At 34.4% G+C, this 14,703-nt stretch overlaps 1 protein-coding gene across 2 annotated transcripts in view; it reads left to right on the plus strand.

Annotated features, from left to right (window-relative positions):
* LOC105345759 (atrial natriuretic peptide receptor 2) overlaps window positions 1-14,703 on the plus strand; it is a 51,041-nt gene that overhangs the window by 21,392 nt on the left and 14,946 nt on the right. For both annotated transcript variants that reach the window (XM_066084194.1, XM_034452445.2), the window contains 2 exons: window positions 13,997-14,132; window positions 14,519-14,670. In XM_066084194.1, the coding sequence (XP_065940266.1) occupies window positions 13,997-14,132; window positions 14,519-14,670 (288 nt within the window). The remainder of the gene's footprint in view (window positions 1-13,996; window positions 14,133-14,518; window positions 14,671-14,703) is intronic.

Below are 14,703 nucleotides of genomic sequence, written 5' to 3' on the forward strand. Positions count from 1 at the left end.
GATATAGATCAATCATCTGTTTTGTAATACTTCCTATGTATATATACATGTACATGTATTAGTTTGTGTTTTGTTCTATACTATTCATGTTCATGACTGTAGTATGGCTTAGTCTTATTTTAAATTACATTAAAAAATTGTCAAATATATGACTTGGAACCCCCACTCCCAAACAAACTCAAATATAAACTGTTCTCTCTCTCTCCCCCCCCCCCTTCCTTGTCGAATAATCTATTAAAATCAAAATATAATTTGGGTGTCTAAAAACTTTTATAAACTGGTAAAAAATGTTATTCTTAAAAAAAATTACATTACACCTTGCATAATTGACAAATGATCTATTGAGATACGATCAGAGGTCATATTTCTACCTTGGGATCAATAAGTAGTATTCATTGATAAGTTAAAATTAATTAATAACAATAAATGATTCAAATTATAAATGTTTATACTCCACATTCATCCCCCCCCCCCCAATCTAACCTGCTTAATATAAAGATTCAGTCTTCTTAATACATTCTTACATGTGTACAGTAGCAAATTTTAAATCATTTCTTGATTGCTTTTTCTCTCATGATTCACATTAACATTTTGGAAATTGCTTAATTCAATTTTTAAGATTTATAAACAAAATGTTATATGCATCACTGCCATGTGTATTCACCTATTTGGGGCAATTGTAAAGTCTCCTAAACAAAGCAGTGACATCATTAGGCTAGGAATTACCCACATGGATCAAACACTACTGTATAACATATGAATAAGATAAAATACATTATTATTTCTAGTTCTAAAATGTCAGGGTGTCTCCAAGGGGGCATAATCTTACAATACAATTTTACGCGCAATGACACAAAGAGCAAAAATAAATTAAACGGTTTAGGGATGAGGATCTCAGATCTCAGAAGTTAACAAAATATACAGTGTATCATATAATTTCCTATTTCATAAAGGGGGGGGGGGGGTTAAAGACAACACCTGGGGGTCATTAATGTACTATACACCAGTTGATGCATCATAATGACTTTAGAAGATATTTTGTATTTTCCTGTTTCGTGGGGTCAGAACAGTCCCATAAGGTCATGACCTACATTGTATTTGATGCATTATAATACATTAAGAAAGAAATACTCCTTCCTTCCTATTATTACTCATATAAAAAATATAAGTGTCTACACTTACTTACATATGAAATACACAAATTTAATAAGAAATTGTTTATACAGGGTCAATATGGGGTCAACTCAACAGTGCATGCAGTCTGACAAATGAAAAAAATAACTTTTGCAACTAAAATGACAGAAATTTAACAAATGCGATAGGATAGGTAACGATGATAAGCTTATTTAAATATTAAAAGATGATGATACAGTATGCTGTCAAAGGGAGATTACATTTAGAAAGTGAAAGTAGAACTTATATACATGTGTATGTATGCTGGCAGGAATCCCATGCTGGCATCTTATTATATTGTGCTACTGCTACTACATGTATTATGCTTACCTAAATTGGTCAACATCATAATGATAATCCAATTAAAACACAATAATGAATTCCTTTAGCTGATCTTAACTACCGTAATCCTTTTCTGCATACGGAAAACACAGACATGTATGTATGGGTGTTGCTAAAACGCGGAACGGAAAACGGAACGGAATGGAAAATATCATCACGTTTATCCCTTAAAAAGGGTATAGACTGGCCAGAAACGATTTACTTTGTACCTTTTATTTATATCTAATGAATGATTATCAACATGTTGCTATCTTATTAATATTCATATGAATGTCTATCAATTATAGCATTGTATTCATTCGGCTTTAGTTGAGTACGAAACGGAAAAATCAAATGTATACGAATTGTGAAACATTAACATGATTAAACGAGCAAATTAGCTATAACTTTTTACTTATTTCTCTTATATGGTATTGCTGGCATATTAGCGTAACGTACGCAGTTAGTGAAAGCGTTTTATGCGTGTTTTGAGTATTTTTATATTATTTTCAAATATGATGTACATGTATCACTATATACTTACATCAAAATTGAATTTTCGGTGTTCTAGACGATCTTTTATCATACAGACGATACAGTATCATTGAGATGGAAGAAAAAACTGTAGGACTGACGACATTAAAAAATTAAAATACAGTAAACATTAAAATACCCGGTAATTTGTGAAACTAGTACCCGGTAATTTGTGAAACTAGTATTTTTAGCAATGCAATTTTGTTTACGTTTGCATTACAAAGCATGCAGTTGTTTATTCCAGCAGCTATATACATATGATCCGAATAGAGAGCTCTAGACGTTGCCTGGTTTGATTTTCCGATTATATATTGGGACTATAGTCTGTCGATCCCAAAATATTCATGCAGCACATTTGGACGATTTATAATGGAAAATGTTGACATCTTTTCTCCATTTGGAAGTCACTCAGAAGACCTTGCACAATTTTTCAACACCATCATCCGGGTCTGTTAAAATGCAAAACCCCGTAGACTTCTTTATTTTTAGCCGTGTATTTATACCAGCTGATAAGCTAGAGAGGACGTTTTAAAGAAAGAATAATGAGAATGTTTAATGCTTCTAAAAGAGAATCGCTTGAACCCTGAGGTATATATAAATATACAGCAAAAAGTGAATCGAGGATATTTTGGGACAGAATATAGTGGTCAATGCATGTACTGTTAATTTTGAGGAAATAAATATTCTTGAATAAATAATCTAATATTGCTAATCTTTCAAAAAAAATTAAAAAGGTACATAAAGTATATCGTTTTAGCATACTTAACAAATCTATGAGGTAAATAACATTAGATAAGATTTTCCGTTTTCCTTCCGTTCCGTTTTCCGTTCCGCGTTTTAGCAACACCCATGTATGTATACACGTGAACCCATCTAATCGAAGAGCTGGGTAAAACTAGTACCCGCTAATGAGACATGCAAACCTGTGTTGTGTACGTAACTTCAGACAAAGATCAGTCATTTGTAACATGCATGTATTTTTATGACCTATTCTTCAAATCCACTTGCACTATTTTATTAGGTAAATAACAGCTTTAAGGTGGTGCAGGACACCTGCATATTGTGATGTACATGTATACTTCCTATTGAGATAAACAATAAAGTATGTTGACTATTGATTAAATATTTACCCCCCAAATAATGTTACCTAACATTGAAGCGCAATGGGTTAGAGCGTTTACATGTCTGTAAGAGCATTGGGGTCCAAGGTGTATTTTTGGTAATTTACGAATTTTCATGGGGAGGGGGGGTCTGGACCCCTCACTCCCACCCCTTCTCTAAATCTGTGCATACGATGATGTTCATGTAGGCACACAGAAGCAAATCTAAAACCGGCAACCGCCACAGGGAGGGGGCATAATTTAATTTTTAATTTTGTTTGTAATAATTATATAGACCATTATACTTCCTATGACATAAAATGTTAAGATTATTGATTAACTGAAAATTTACTGCAAACAGTTCTACCCCAAATTGCACATAAAGTGCTGCTCATGTCATGATGTGTATTATCATATGGGCAGGGATCTCATCCTTCAGTTATGAAAATTATAATTTTTAAATGTATTACCGGAGTTTGCATGTAGCCTTCATTTTTAATTAAACTGGTATAAAACAGTGTTATTTAGGGGCAAACACATGGTGCGGGTATTACTGTCTAATGACAGCATCTAGTTATTACTGGGGGGGGGGGTTTCTGTCACGTTTTCTCAAAAATGCTTCAGCCGATTTTCATGAAACTTTCAGATCTTATTCATGACAAAATTTGTAAAAAAAAAAATTACGAGAGGTTTTTTTTTTGGTCGTCACTTCCGGTAGCGAGATATTAAAGATTTTACGTTTTTGCTTGTTCACAATTTTTCTCAAAAAGTATTTAATATAGAACCTTCAAATTTTCAGGGATGGTAGAGAGTGAACGGCCGCAGTGCCCTTTGCACATCCGAACGTCCGCCGTCACTTCCGGTCGTCGCCGGAAGGAAATGAAAAACCTAAATTTTTAAATTTTTTTAACTTGAAATTTATATATGGTTTTATTCGATAGAGACGCCTAAAACACTTCAGAATATGAAATTTGTTTTAAAATCGACCAAAGTATTCCCGAGATTTTGAGCTCAAAAGTTGTAGAGCGAGAGTCCGCGTAGCTCAGTCGTTAGAGTGTTGGACTTGTGCCCAGTCGACCCGGGTTCCGTCCCCGAGTGCCGATTATTTTTTCTTTCCTAATTTTGTTTTGTTTAACGATTTTATCTTTAAAATGAGGGTTTTTATTGTTTTCCGTTTTATTTTTATCATAAATAAAAAGTAATAACAGCTTTTTTAGTACAAATGTAGAGCTCGTTTCTGTCAGCAGTTTGCTTAATTCAGACGCTCGTCGCATCGCCGGCATCAAAGACATGCCGCCGAAGCCCCTGCAGTACGACCGCATTAGAGTTCACTGGGTCACTTTGCCGGCATCAAGGAAATGCTGCCATCTCCATGATTGTATGCACACAACATTTAGCAATGTACCAACGTTATTCTACATGGATTTAAAATTATATCTTGATTTCCTGAACACTATAAAACACTCTGAAATCTCTCTCTCTCTCTCTCTCTCTCTCTCTCTCTCTCTCTCTCTCTCTCTCTCTCTCTAACGACCGGGTGACTGCGATTCGATGTGAAAACTGATCACCCTTGTATCTGTGTTTGGGCCTATGTATTAACAGATGTAAACACTGATCGTTGAAATACACTGTTAAAACAAAGAGTCTGATTATTCACTTTTGATTTTAAAAAATCATTACGGCAGGGTGGATTGGGATTATAATCATTAAAAATCAGTCTTATAAAGTTTATATTTATTTACAAAAGTCTACAAACATGTACATGTTCGCCCAAAAGCGGGATTAGTGATTAAGCAGCGGGGTTAATAATTCATAAATTTCCTATCTTATTAACTGATTGCTTAACACTGATCATTTAGACATAACACTGGGGGTTTGTTCCCGTTTTGCACACATTTGTAAATTAGGTATCGAAAAAAATGTGTTCGAAACGGGAATTTGACCAGCTGAGATAATTGCTTAACTGCTATAGTCTATATTACAATTCCTGCGAGGGCAATTGACAATAAAATAAATAAAACATATCTACTCGCAACTGATATTTACATTTATTTTATGTTACAATATTACTTGCATAAAATCAGTTTTACATAATAATTGACATCCATATTAATGAATTTGATTTTAAACATCAATTTGGTCATGAACAATTTTATTATTTTTTTAAACATGAATATTGCAAATATGTAGCGCCTTTGCTTAAATTACTGCCTATAGGAAGCACATGTTCATGTTAAAAGTTTGAAGAGAAAATACCATATGTTAATATTTAGTTATTGCTTTTGCTGACATAAATGGAGGAAATATGTCTAGTGAAAACGCTGCTAAATATTTTTCATTTATATTGTGGCTTGAATAATCGAAGAAATAGACAAACTGTATAATGATAAATCGGCAATTTTATATGCTTCAAAAACTGTAAAGATTACTTCACAAAACCTATCAAATGAAGACTTAATTCATGCATTTTCAACCTTTTTCAGATTGAGGTATATCACATCAATATTAAATCAAAGTACTGAAGAACTAACGGGAGTTGATTTTGTCGATGTTTATTTATTTTAAAATCAATGATATGTTACTTTGCTTGACAAGTACATGTAGTTTCTAATTTGAATACCGCACATTTTTATAATATGAATTTTTGGACTTTTTCGACAAGAATGTCGAGAAACCCCCATTTGAATCATGTTAAATAATATGTAAAGATAAAATTAATTCAATCAAACTTTGTATCAGTAATAGAAATATTTCTCGAAAAATGTATGGATCCAAGCAATATTGAACTCTAGTCTCGTTCAACCAAACGCACGGTTGACACCGTAAATCTCCGACAAGGATTTACGGAGACAGCCGAGCGTCGAGTTGAACGAGACTATATTGAACTCTGGCGTAGGAATACATACGACTACAAAAAATATTTATAAAACAGAACAATATATCTAAATGTATATTCTTCTTGTTCTATCGTTAAGGCGCTGATAAAATCCAGGTAAAATCTTTGACCGAAAGCAGACTATAATTGCTATCACAACACAAATCACCACTATTGTTCTTTACCCAATTATCAAATGTGTGCAAAACGGGTATCGAGTGGATTCGGGAAAAGAGGGGATAATTAACCATGCTACATTTGTTAGATGTATGTTATTTTATTTTCCGACTTTGCAAAAAAATTTTATCACACAGTGTTCAAATAAGTCGGCGAAGATAAACTTGAGACAAAACGAAAAATAATCGATGTATCAAAGAAGTAGAAAAAAAAATTAACAATTTCTTTACCGAATCGATTTTTGATTAACTCATCTCTCTCTCTCTCTCTCTCTCTCTCTCTCTCTCTCTCTCTCTCTCTAATGTATAGCTAGATAAACAATGAACGTGCATATCCGTATAAATTAGCCTAGCGAAAATTTTCATCTGGGTATAATATATGTATTAATTTATTAATTCGGAATTTGAATTATTTAGTATCCCCTGGGAATAAACCCCGTTTTAAAATCGCTCCCACTTGGTTTCAGACTTTTGACGAGTCATCGGAGAATATGCTTTGCCCTGCGTATAATCTCTCTCGGATGGGGATCCGATTACTATTGATGAAATTACTATTATTGATGAAATAAAATGTTTTTAGCAAATTAAAAATGCTGAGGTGGATTGAAAATACGCTTCTTATAACAACAGTTTCAATCCAGTGTTTTTTCAGACGACCGCGTCAATTTGTTCCGTCCCATTTCAAATGTTTTGACTGTAACAGGTGACGTTAGCTGTATATTTCCAATCTTGTCAGTTAATGTTCTGCGGTACGGTCTTTGTTTTGTATCTTTGCTGGTGAGGGAGATGTATTTTTATATGCTTATGGCGGCCAGTTTACAAAATTAACATATTAATTATACATGTATGAAATTCATGCACTTTTTTTAAAATCAGGTTCAGCATGTAAAATTTAGATTTTTCATCTTCTAGATAGGAAAAATGTCTTAAAGAACACATCATTATTTTGTGATCCTAACATTAAAAAAAGATGAAAATTAGTAAATTAGAGAACATTAAATAAATTTAACGACCTGATGCATTCTTCTCTATGTACCTAATGTTTAATGCTATACATATATTAGAAAAGTAAATATTAAAGAAAAAATTCATACTGAAGATTTTGAGAAAGATTTTAATTTTCAAATCAATGGTACATTGGCGTACAGTGGGGTACAGTGCTCGTCAGTTCTATGTATAGTGCCATACAGTGAGGGTACAGTGCTTCAGTAGGACTGTATAGTGGGGTACAGTGGTAGTCAGTGAAAGGTACAGTGAGGTACAGTTAATGTACAGTAAATGTCAGGCAATGTAAGTCAATTTTTGGGAATATTATTGGATTTTAAATTCAGTAATCTTACTGCCTACTTCTCTCTCACTGTATCAAAATTTCAGTGATGATTGTTATTCTTCAGCTGCAGTGCACTTCGCAAATCCGAACGTCCGCCGTCACTTCCAGTCGGCACCGGAAGAAAGCAGAAACAATTTTATTTTTCATTTTTTCTTGTTTTTAAATATATTTTTCTGCCATATTACAATGCAGACGCTTTAATAAATACAGAATATGTATTTTTGTTTAAAAATCGATCCACATTAGAATAGTAGACTTTTGTCCAAGCGGCATGGGTTCAATCCCCGAGTGCCGACTCTTTTTTCTTCCTTAATTGTGCTTCGATTCAAAATGTTGTCTCTGAAATAATGGACATTAATTATTTTTGTTTGAATTTTATCAAAATTCAAAGTAACATCGCCTTTTCCTAATATGAAGATATGTCTGTTGAAATCCTTAGAGAGGCTTACTGGAATTTGAGAAAGTGTTGAGAAAGTGTTGAGAAATTAAAAAAAATGTCCCGATAGCCCTTTTAAGGTGTTTTAAACGGAAGACCTCTTGTAGCTCGCAACGAGCGTCTAGTTATTATTTTTTTTTTTCTGTCACGTTTTCTCAAAAACGCTTCAGCCGATTTTCATGAAACTTTCAGATCTTATTCATGACAAAATTTGTAAGAAAATTACACGATATTTTTTTGGTCGTCACTTCCGGTACCGAGATATTAAAAATTTTATGTTTTTGCTTGTTCACAATTTTTCTAAATAAGTATTCAAGATAGGACTTTCAAATTTCAGAAAACGTAGAGAGTGAACGGCCGCAGTGCCCTTCGCATATCCAAACGTCCGCCGTCACTTCCGGTCGTCACCGGAAGGAAATGAAAAACCTTAATTTTTTATTTTTTTGGATTTGAATTTTTTTTATTTTTTCATACGATAGAGACGCTCTCAAAACTTCTGAATATGAAATTCGTTTTAAAATCGATCCACGCATTCTTGAGATTTTGGACTCCAAAATTCTGAAGCGGGGGTCCGCGTAGCTCAGTCGTTAGAGTGGTGGACTTGTGCCCAGGCGACCCGGGTTCAGTCCCTGAGGGCCGAATCTTTTTTCTCACTTAGTTGTGTTTTGATTAATGGTTTTATCATTAAAATGATGGATTTGAATGTTTTCCGTTTTATTTTTGTCATAAATAAAAAAAAATAGCGGCTTTTTTCTGTACAAATATAGAGCTCTTTTCTGTCAGCAGCTCTCTTAATTCCGACGCTCGTCGCATCGCCGACATCAAAGACATGCCGCCGAAGTGCCCTGCAGTTTGACCGCATTAGAGTTCGCTGGGTCGCTTTGCCGACATCAAAGAAATGCCGCCATCTTAATAACTGTATGCACACAACATTTAGCAATGCACCCACGTTATTCTACTCGGCTTAAAAAGGAGGACTGCTTAGTATCTAATCCCATGTATAGTTACACACATGCATGTATACATGCGTTTATTGACATAGGCTGCTTATACATAATGATTGATTTCCTGAACATTATAAAACACTATGTAATCTCTCTCTCTCTCTCTCTCTCTCTCTCTCTCTCTCTCTCTCTCTCTCTCTCTAAAGTACAAATGTTTTAGCATTTGAATAAGAACTAGAACAGGTAACATGCAGTAAATTGAATAGAAGCTAAATGTACATTGGCGTCCAAAAATTATACATATTTTATATCAAGTTACGGGATAATGTCTTTGGATTCAAATAATTTGAAGTTCATTGTTTAATTATTGTCTTCTTACTGATTGGAAGTCAACGCTAAAAAGTCATTTCTATTAAAAATCCATTTATGAGTGTTTGAGCCAAAGAATAAATAGATGTAAAAAAAAAATTCAATAGTTACATCTTTCAAACAACGCTTATACATTGTTCTAACATATGTATTTTATTTAGAAATTGTGTAATATGTGATATTTAGAATTTAATATTCTATGTTTAATAAAGAAGTCACCCACCGACCCCCCCCCTCCCAATTCATAAAATCATTTAGTTTTTCTGGCCTAATTTTACTTGATCTTTGATCTTGGGCCTTTAATTTCAACTAATTACCATTCTAGATTACTGTACTAATTACCAGACCAATTCGTTCATTAATAAAATAGTAATGAAGTTTTTCGCATTTGAGTTTCAATTGTCGTGTTTGACATGTACTATAAAAAAAAATTATAACTCCCAAGCCCTTTACTCAATCCTAATGAAAATTCGTGAAAATGAACCTCGGACCCCATTCTTATTGTTTGTGAAATATGCAGCGGATTGAACAATTAAGACGAAATTCCTTAGATTAAACGGCACTTATTGCCTATACGTGGAAATTAAATTTACACAGTACACCCAACGAACCCCCCCCCCCCCCTTCCTTCCTATTCACAAAATCATTTGGTTTTTCTGGCCTGATTTATCTGGATCTTCAATCTTGAACCTTTATTTTCAACTAGTTCAAGTCTAGATTACTGTACTAATGACCAGACCTATTCGTTCATTTTTAAGAGAGAAATGAATTTTTGGACATTCGAGTTTCGATTGGCGTGCTTGACATGTACTGTAGAAAAAAATTCTAACTCCCGAGCCCCTTACTCAATCCTATTGAAATTTTGTGTAAATGTACCTCGGACCCCATTCTTATTGTCTGCCAAATATGCAGCGGACTGAACAATTAAGAAGAAATTCCTGAGATCAAACGGCGGGTATAGCCTGTACGGGGACTTAAAATTTACAGAGTACAAGGGATGTAAGCAGCCGCGTAATATTTCTGTTGCATGTATATTTCTTGTTTTCCGTTTAGTCTGTATCTACCATAGCGTGTGAACTACTCATGAATGTTAGAACTGTGGAAATTACTGTCATCAAATTTTTACCGAATAAATTTACGTGTTACTGATTTCGTTATTTCTACATTTATAAAGATTTTATCAATCCTGTTGAAACAAAACAGTCAAACATAATAGTAAACGACACGAAAAAATATTCTCAACACTGAAATACATGGGTTAAATGCATCAGTCATTGTTTTAGGACTTCCCCTAATCGTTGTTAACCGAATCCGAGATCCACACCTCTAAATTCTATTTTCGATTCATTTAAGACGAAAATCAAGCTCGGGTCTTTTCACCCCCCTCCAGACACAAACACGCATCAATATTTTAAATGACCTCGCACTGTTACCAAACCTGAATAGTCAGACATCTTACAGGTTGTTTATCATCTCATACAAAAACTCAGCTCCTCTCCCGGGCGGAAACGCACCGATTCAAAGACAAATTCGGGAATGATTTGCGTCAGCCATGTTTTGAGACACCTGCAAAGGCTGTGTGTTCTAATCTCGCCGGAGCCAAGATTTGTTTTTTCTCTCCTTTTTTTTAATTTTCTAACTAAAATATTCAACATAAAAGGGTTGTTGGACTGTAGTATAAGTTGAAAAACACTCTTCAATTAAGATTTAGACAAAAACAGTCTTTTATTATTAGGGTCTTCCGTCTTCAGCGGAAGACCCTTCTATTCTTATTCTTATTAGGGTCTTCCGTTTACAAAGGCAGACCCTCGTTTTTTTCTTCGGTTTCTTTTTATTACATGTCATTAGACCTGTTATTAGGTCAAAAGACCTCTTATTTAATATGAAATAAAATGGGGCTGGTCCTTTAAATTAGGGATCCAACGGGGTGTATAATCCTTCACCCACGCTCTTTTAGATCACATCTGCAAAAATTTCCTGGTATCTTTCGTTGATGAAGATAAAAGGCAAGGGCATTTCCTCTTCTAAAAATCGGACGAAAGACCTCGTCGTTGCTCGCAACGAGATCGTGTCTAGTTATCTTTATTATTATTATTATTATTTTTTTTTTTTTACAAATAAGCACTTTATACTGGCTAAAACAGAACTATTCAAACTACATTGCGCAAAAGTAATATTATGTTCATGCTTTTATCAGAAGATTTATCTCGAATTTCTTCAGGATAAGCATATTAAATATTCACGTCAAGATCGAGGGTCGCCTTTTACACATGTAAACAAACTGCACCACTTCACAGTTCACTTTATGGGGCTGTATGTGTTTAAAAGACTATCAGAGGCAAGTAAAGAGACGATATCAGTAGTAAATTGCATGAAGAATTTAATTAATGGCACAGAATTAGCTAATTAATAAGGTAAATCAATCCAAAATTAGCGCCATGTTTTTTGTGCCCAATAAATACACAATTTTTAGCTCATTTTTGAGCTGAAAGCTCAAGTGAGCTTTTCTGATCACTTTTTGTCCGGCGTCAGTTCGTCCGTCTGTCTGTACATCTGTCTGTCTGTAAACGTTTTACATTTTCAACTTCTTCTCCTGAACACTTGGCCAATTTTAACTAAACTTGGCACAAAGCATCATTGGGTAAAGGGAATTCAAGTTTGTTAAAATAAAGGGACACGTCCTATTTTAAGGGGAAATAATTAGGATTTATTGAAATTTTGGTGATTTTTTTTTAATCTTCTTTTTAAAACCCATTTCGCCGAAAAGCTGAAACTTACATGTATGTGGAAGCATCCTCAGATAATGTAGATTAAGGTTTATTCAAATCATGGTCCTCGGAGGTAAGGATGGCCCACAATGGGGGGTCGAAGATTGACATACATGTAGGAGTATATAGAGTTTATCTTTTGATATCTTCTGAAAAACCATTTGGCCAGAAAAGCTGAAACTTGTCTGGAAGCATCCTCAGATAATGTAGATTCAAATTTGTTCAAATCATGGTCTCCGGGGGTAAGGTGGGGCCACAATGGGGGATCGAAGTTTTACATACATGTAGGAGTATATAGAGTTAATCTTGAAAAATCTTCTTCTCAAAAACCATTTTGCCAGAATAGCTGCAACTTGTGTGGAAGCATCCTCAGATAGAGTAGATTCAAGTTTGTTTAAAGCATGGTCCCCGGGGGTAAGATGGGGCCACAATGGGGGGGGGGTTCTAAATTTTACATAGGAGTATATAGAGTTAAACTTTTAAAATTAACTTTTCAAAAACCTTCGGCCAGAAAAGCTGAGAATTGTGTGGAAGCATCCCTAGAAAGTGTAGATTCAAGTTTGATCAAATCATGGTCCCCGAGGGTAAGGTGGGGCCACAATGGGGGGTCTAAATTTTACAAAGGAGCATATAGAGTTAAACTTTTAATATTAACTTCTCAAAAACTAATAGGACAGAAAAGCTGAAACTAGTGTAGAACCATCCCTAGAAAGTGTAGATTCAAGTTTGATCAAATCATGGTCCCCGGGGGTAAGGTGGGACCACAATTGGGGTCGAAGTTTTACATAGAAATATATTGAGTTAATCTTTGAAAATTTTCTGCCCAAAACCCATTTGGCCAGAAAAGCTGAAACTTGCATTGAAGCATCCTCAAATAGTGCAGATTCAAGTTTGCTCAAATCATGGTCCCTGGGAGTAAAGTGGGGCCACAATGGGGGGTCAAATTTTTACAAAGGAATATAAACAGAAATTTTATTTTAAATCTTCTACTCAGAACACGACTGGCCCGAAAAGCTGTAACTTGTGTGAAGTATCATCAGATAAGATAGATTCAAGTTTGGTCAAATTATGATCCCCGGGGGTAAAGTAGGGGCACAGTGGGGATCGGCTAAATCTTTACAATGGAATATATATTGAGAAAAATCTGTTTTTAAAAAAAAATCATAGAAAAGGTGCAACATTAGTAAAAGCAACCTTAGATAGTGTAGATTCAAATTTATTAAAATCATATTTATCAGGAGTAGGATGGGGCTGGGGTCCAATTTTACAAAGGAAAACATTTCAAATTCACCAAACCTCAAATGTTATAATATATGGTTTTACTTATATGCAAGCATTTTGAAATATTTTTGACTCTTTAAAATTCTTTAGACTTTGGCCTCTGGACAATTCTTGGGCTTCAAAATTTTAATGTCGGTTTATATCCCATTTGATTTAGATTTTCTTGAGAACTGTAATGCTCAATATGTGAAACGACTACACTGTGACAAATGGGATCAATGATAAACAGAATATTCAGGGGAAAATTGATTTTTTTTTAAAAATACAGGATCCGTTAGACTACATTGTCCATATTTTTGGTATATTACTCCGTAAAGCTGAGTTTAAAATGTCTAGTGTTGCTCAGGTGAGCAATATGGCCCAGGGGCCTCTTGTTTCAATGGGTGGCACTGTAGCTCCTAGGTCGTCCATCCGATTTTTTTTTTCAGACCGGGAGCTGCAGACCTGCATCTATTTTAATATCATTTAATAATGATTAATGATCTGGAAGTGAAATGTTGATAAATAGTAATTATAATTTACACCTACTCGCCTTTTGGCCTTAACTGTAACTGTTACAATCGTTAAGAACGATTAATCGGTTAGCAACAACCATCAGTGGGTAAAGTTACATACAATTTTTTTTAAATTTAATGCTATTTGCCTTTCCAATGCCAACGAGTTCCCACTAATTTCATATCATTTTTTAGCCGGATGCCTATGCGCCGTACCTCTATGATGCTACACTGGTTTGGGCAGTTCTTGCAGATAAGATATTGAAAGAAAATAAAAATCCCCATGACGGAGAGTACATGTTCTTGAAAGCTACAAAACTTACAGCCGAAGGTAATTTATCGTAAAATTTAAGTGTTTGAATTATCGTGTATTGCAAAGTTTACAAAGTAAAAATCAATGTGTAATTTTTTGTGTATTACTATGTATGTGCCAGATGCTTTTTGCGATCTCCATTTTTTTATGGAACACAATAAGTTACACGTCCTTTTTTCTTCCATACTAAAAGCATCGCAAAAAAAAACGAAATAATAGTTAAATGAAAAAAAAAGGTTCCCGAATATACGGTGAAGTAGTTGATTTTTCCTCACAAGGCACGTGTCAAGAAATTCTAGCATACGTCCGAAAAGAGTTCTACAATTCTACCATCTAGATCTACATAAGGTAAGACTTCTGGCATATGTCCAAAAGGGTTTCATGACAAAAAAATTTCTTTACAGAGGAGATTGTTGGAGTAACAGGAAAATTGAGCTTGGATAACTTTGCAGACAGAAATCTAAACTTTCAAGTCTTAGACATGACTGAAAACGGCACATTTGAGAGAATTCTAACCATCAAATATCAAAATAAACTGATGGAAGTCAAATTTGAAGTAAGTACCACTCCCTACTTTCAATTTTCTCCG

This window comes from Magallana gigas, chromosome 5 (genome assembly GCF_963853765.1).
Source record: "Magallana gigas chromosome 5, xbMagGiga1.1, whole genome shotgun sequence".
NCBI lineage: Eukaryota > Metazoa > Mollusca > Bivalvia > Ostreida > Ostreidae > Magallana > Magallana gigas.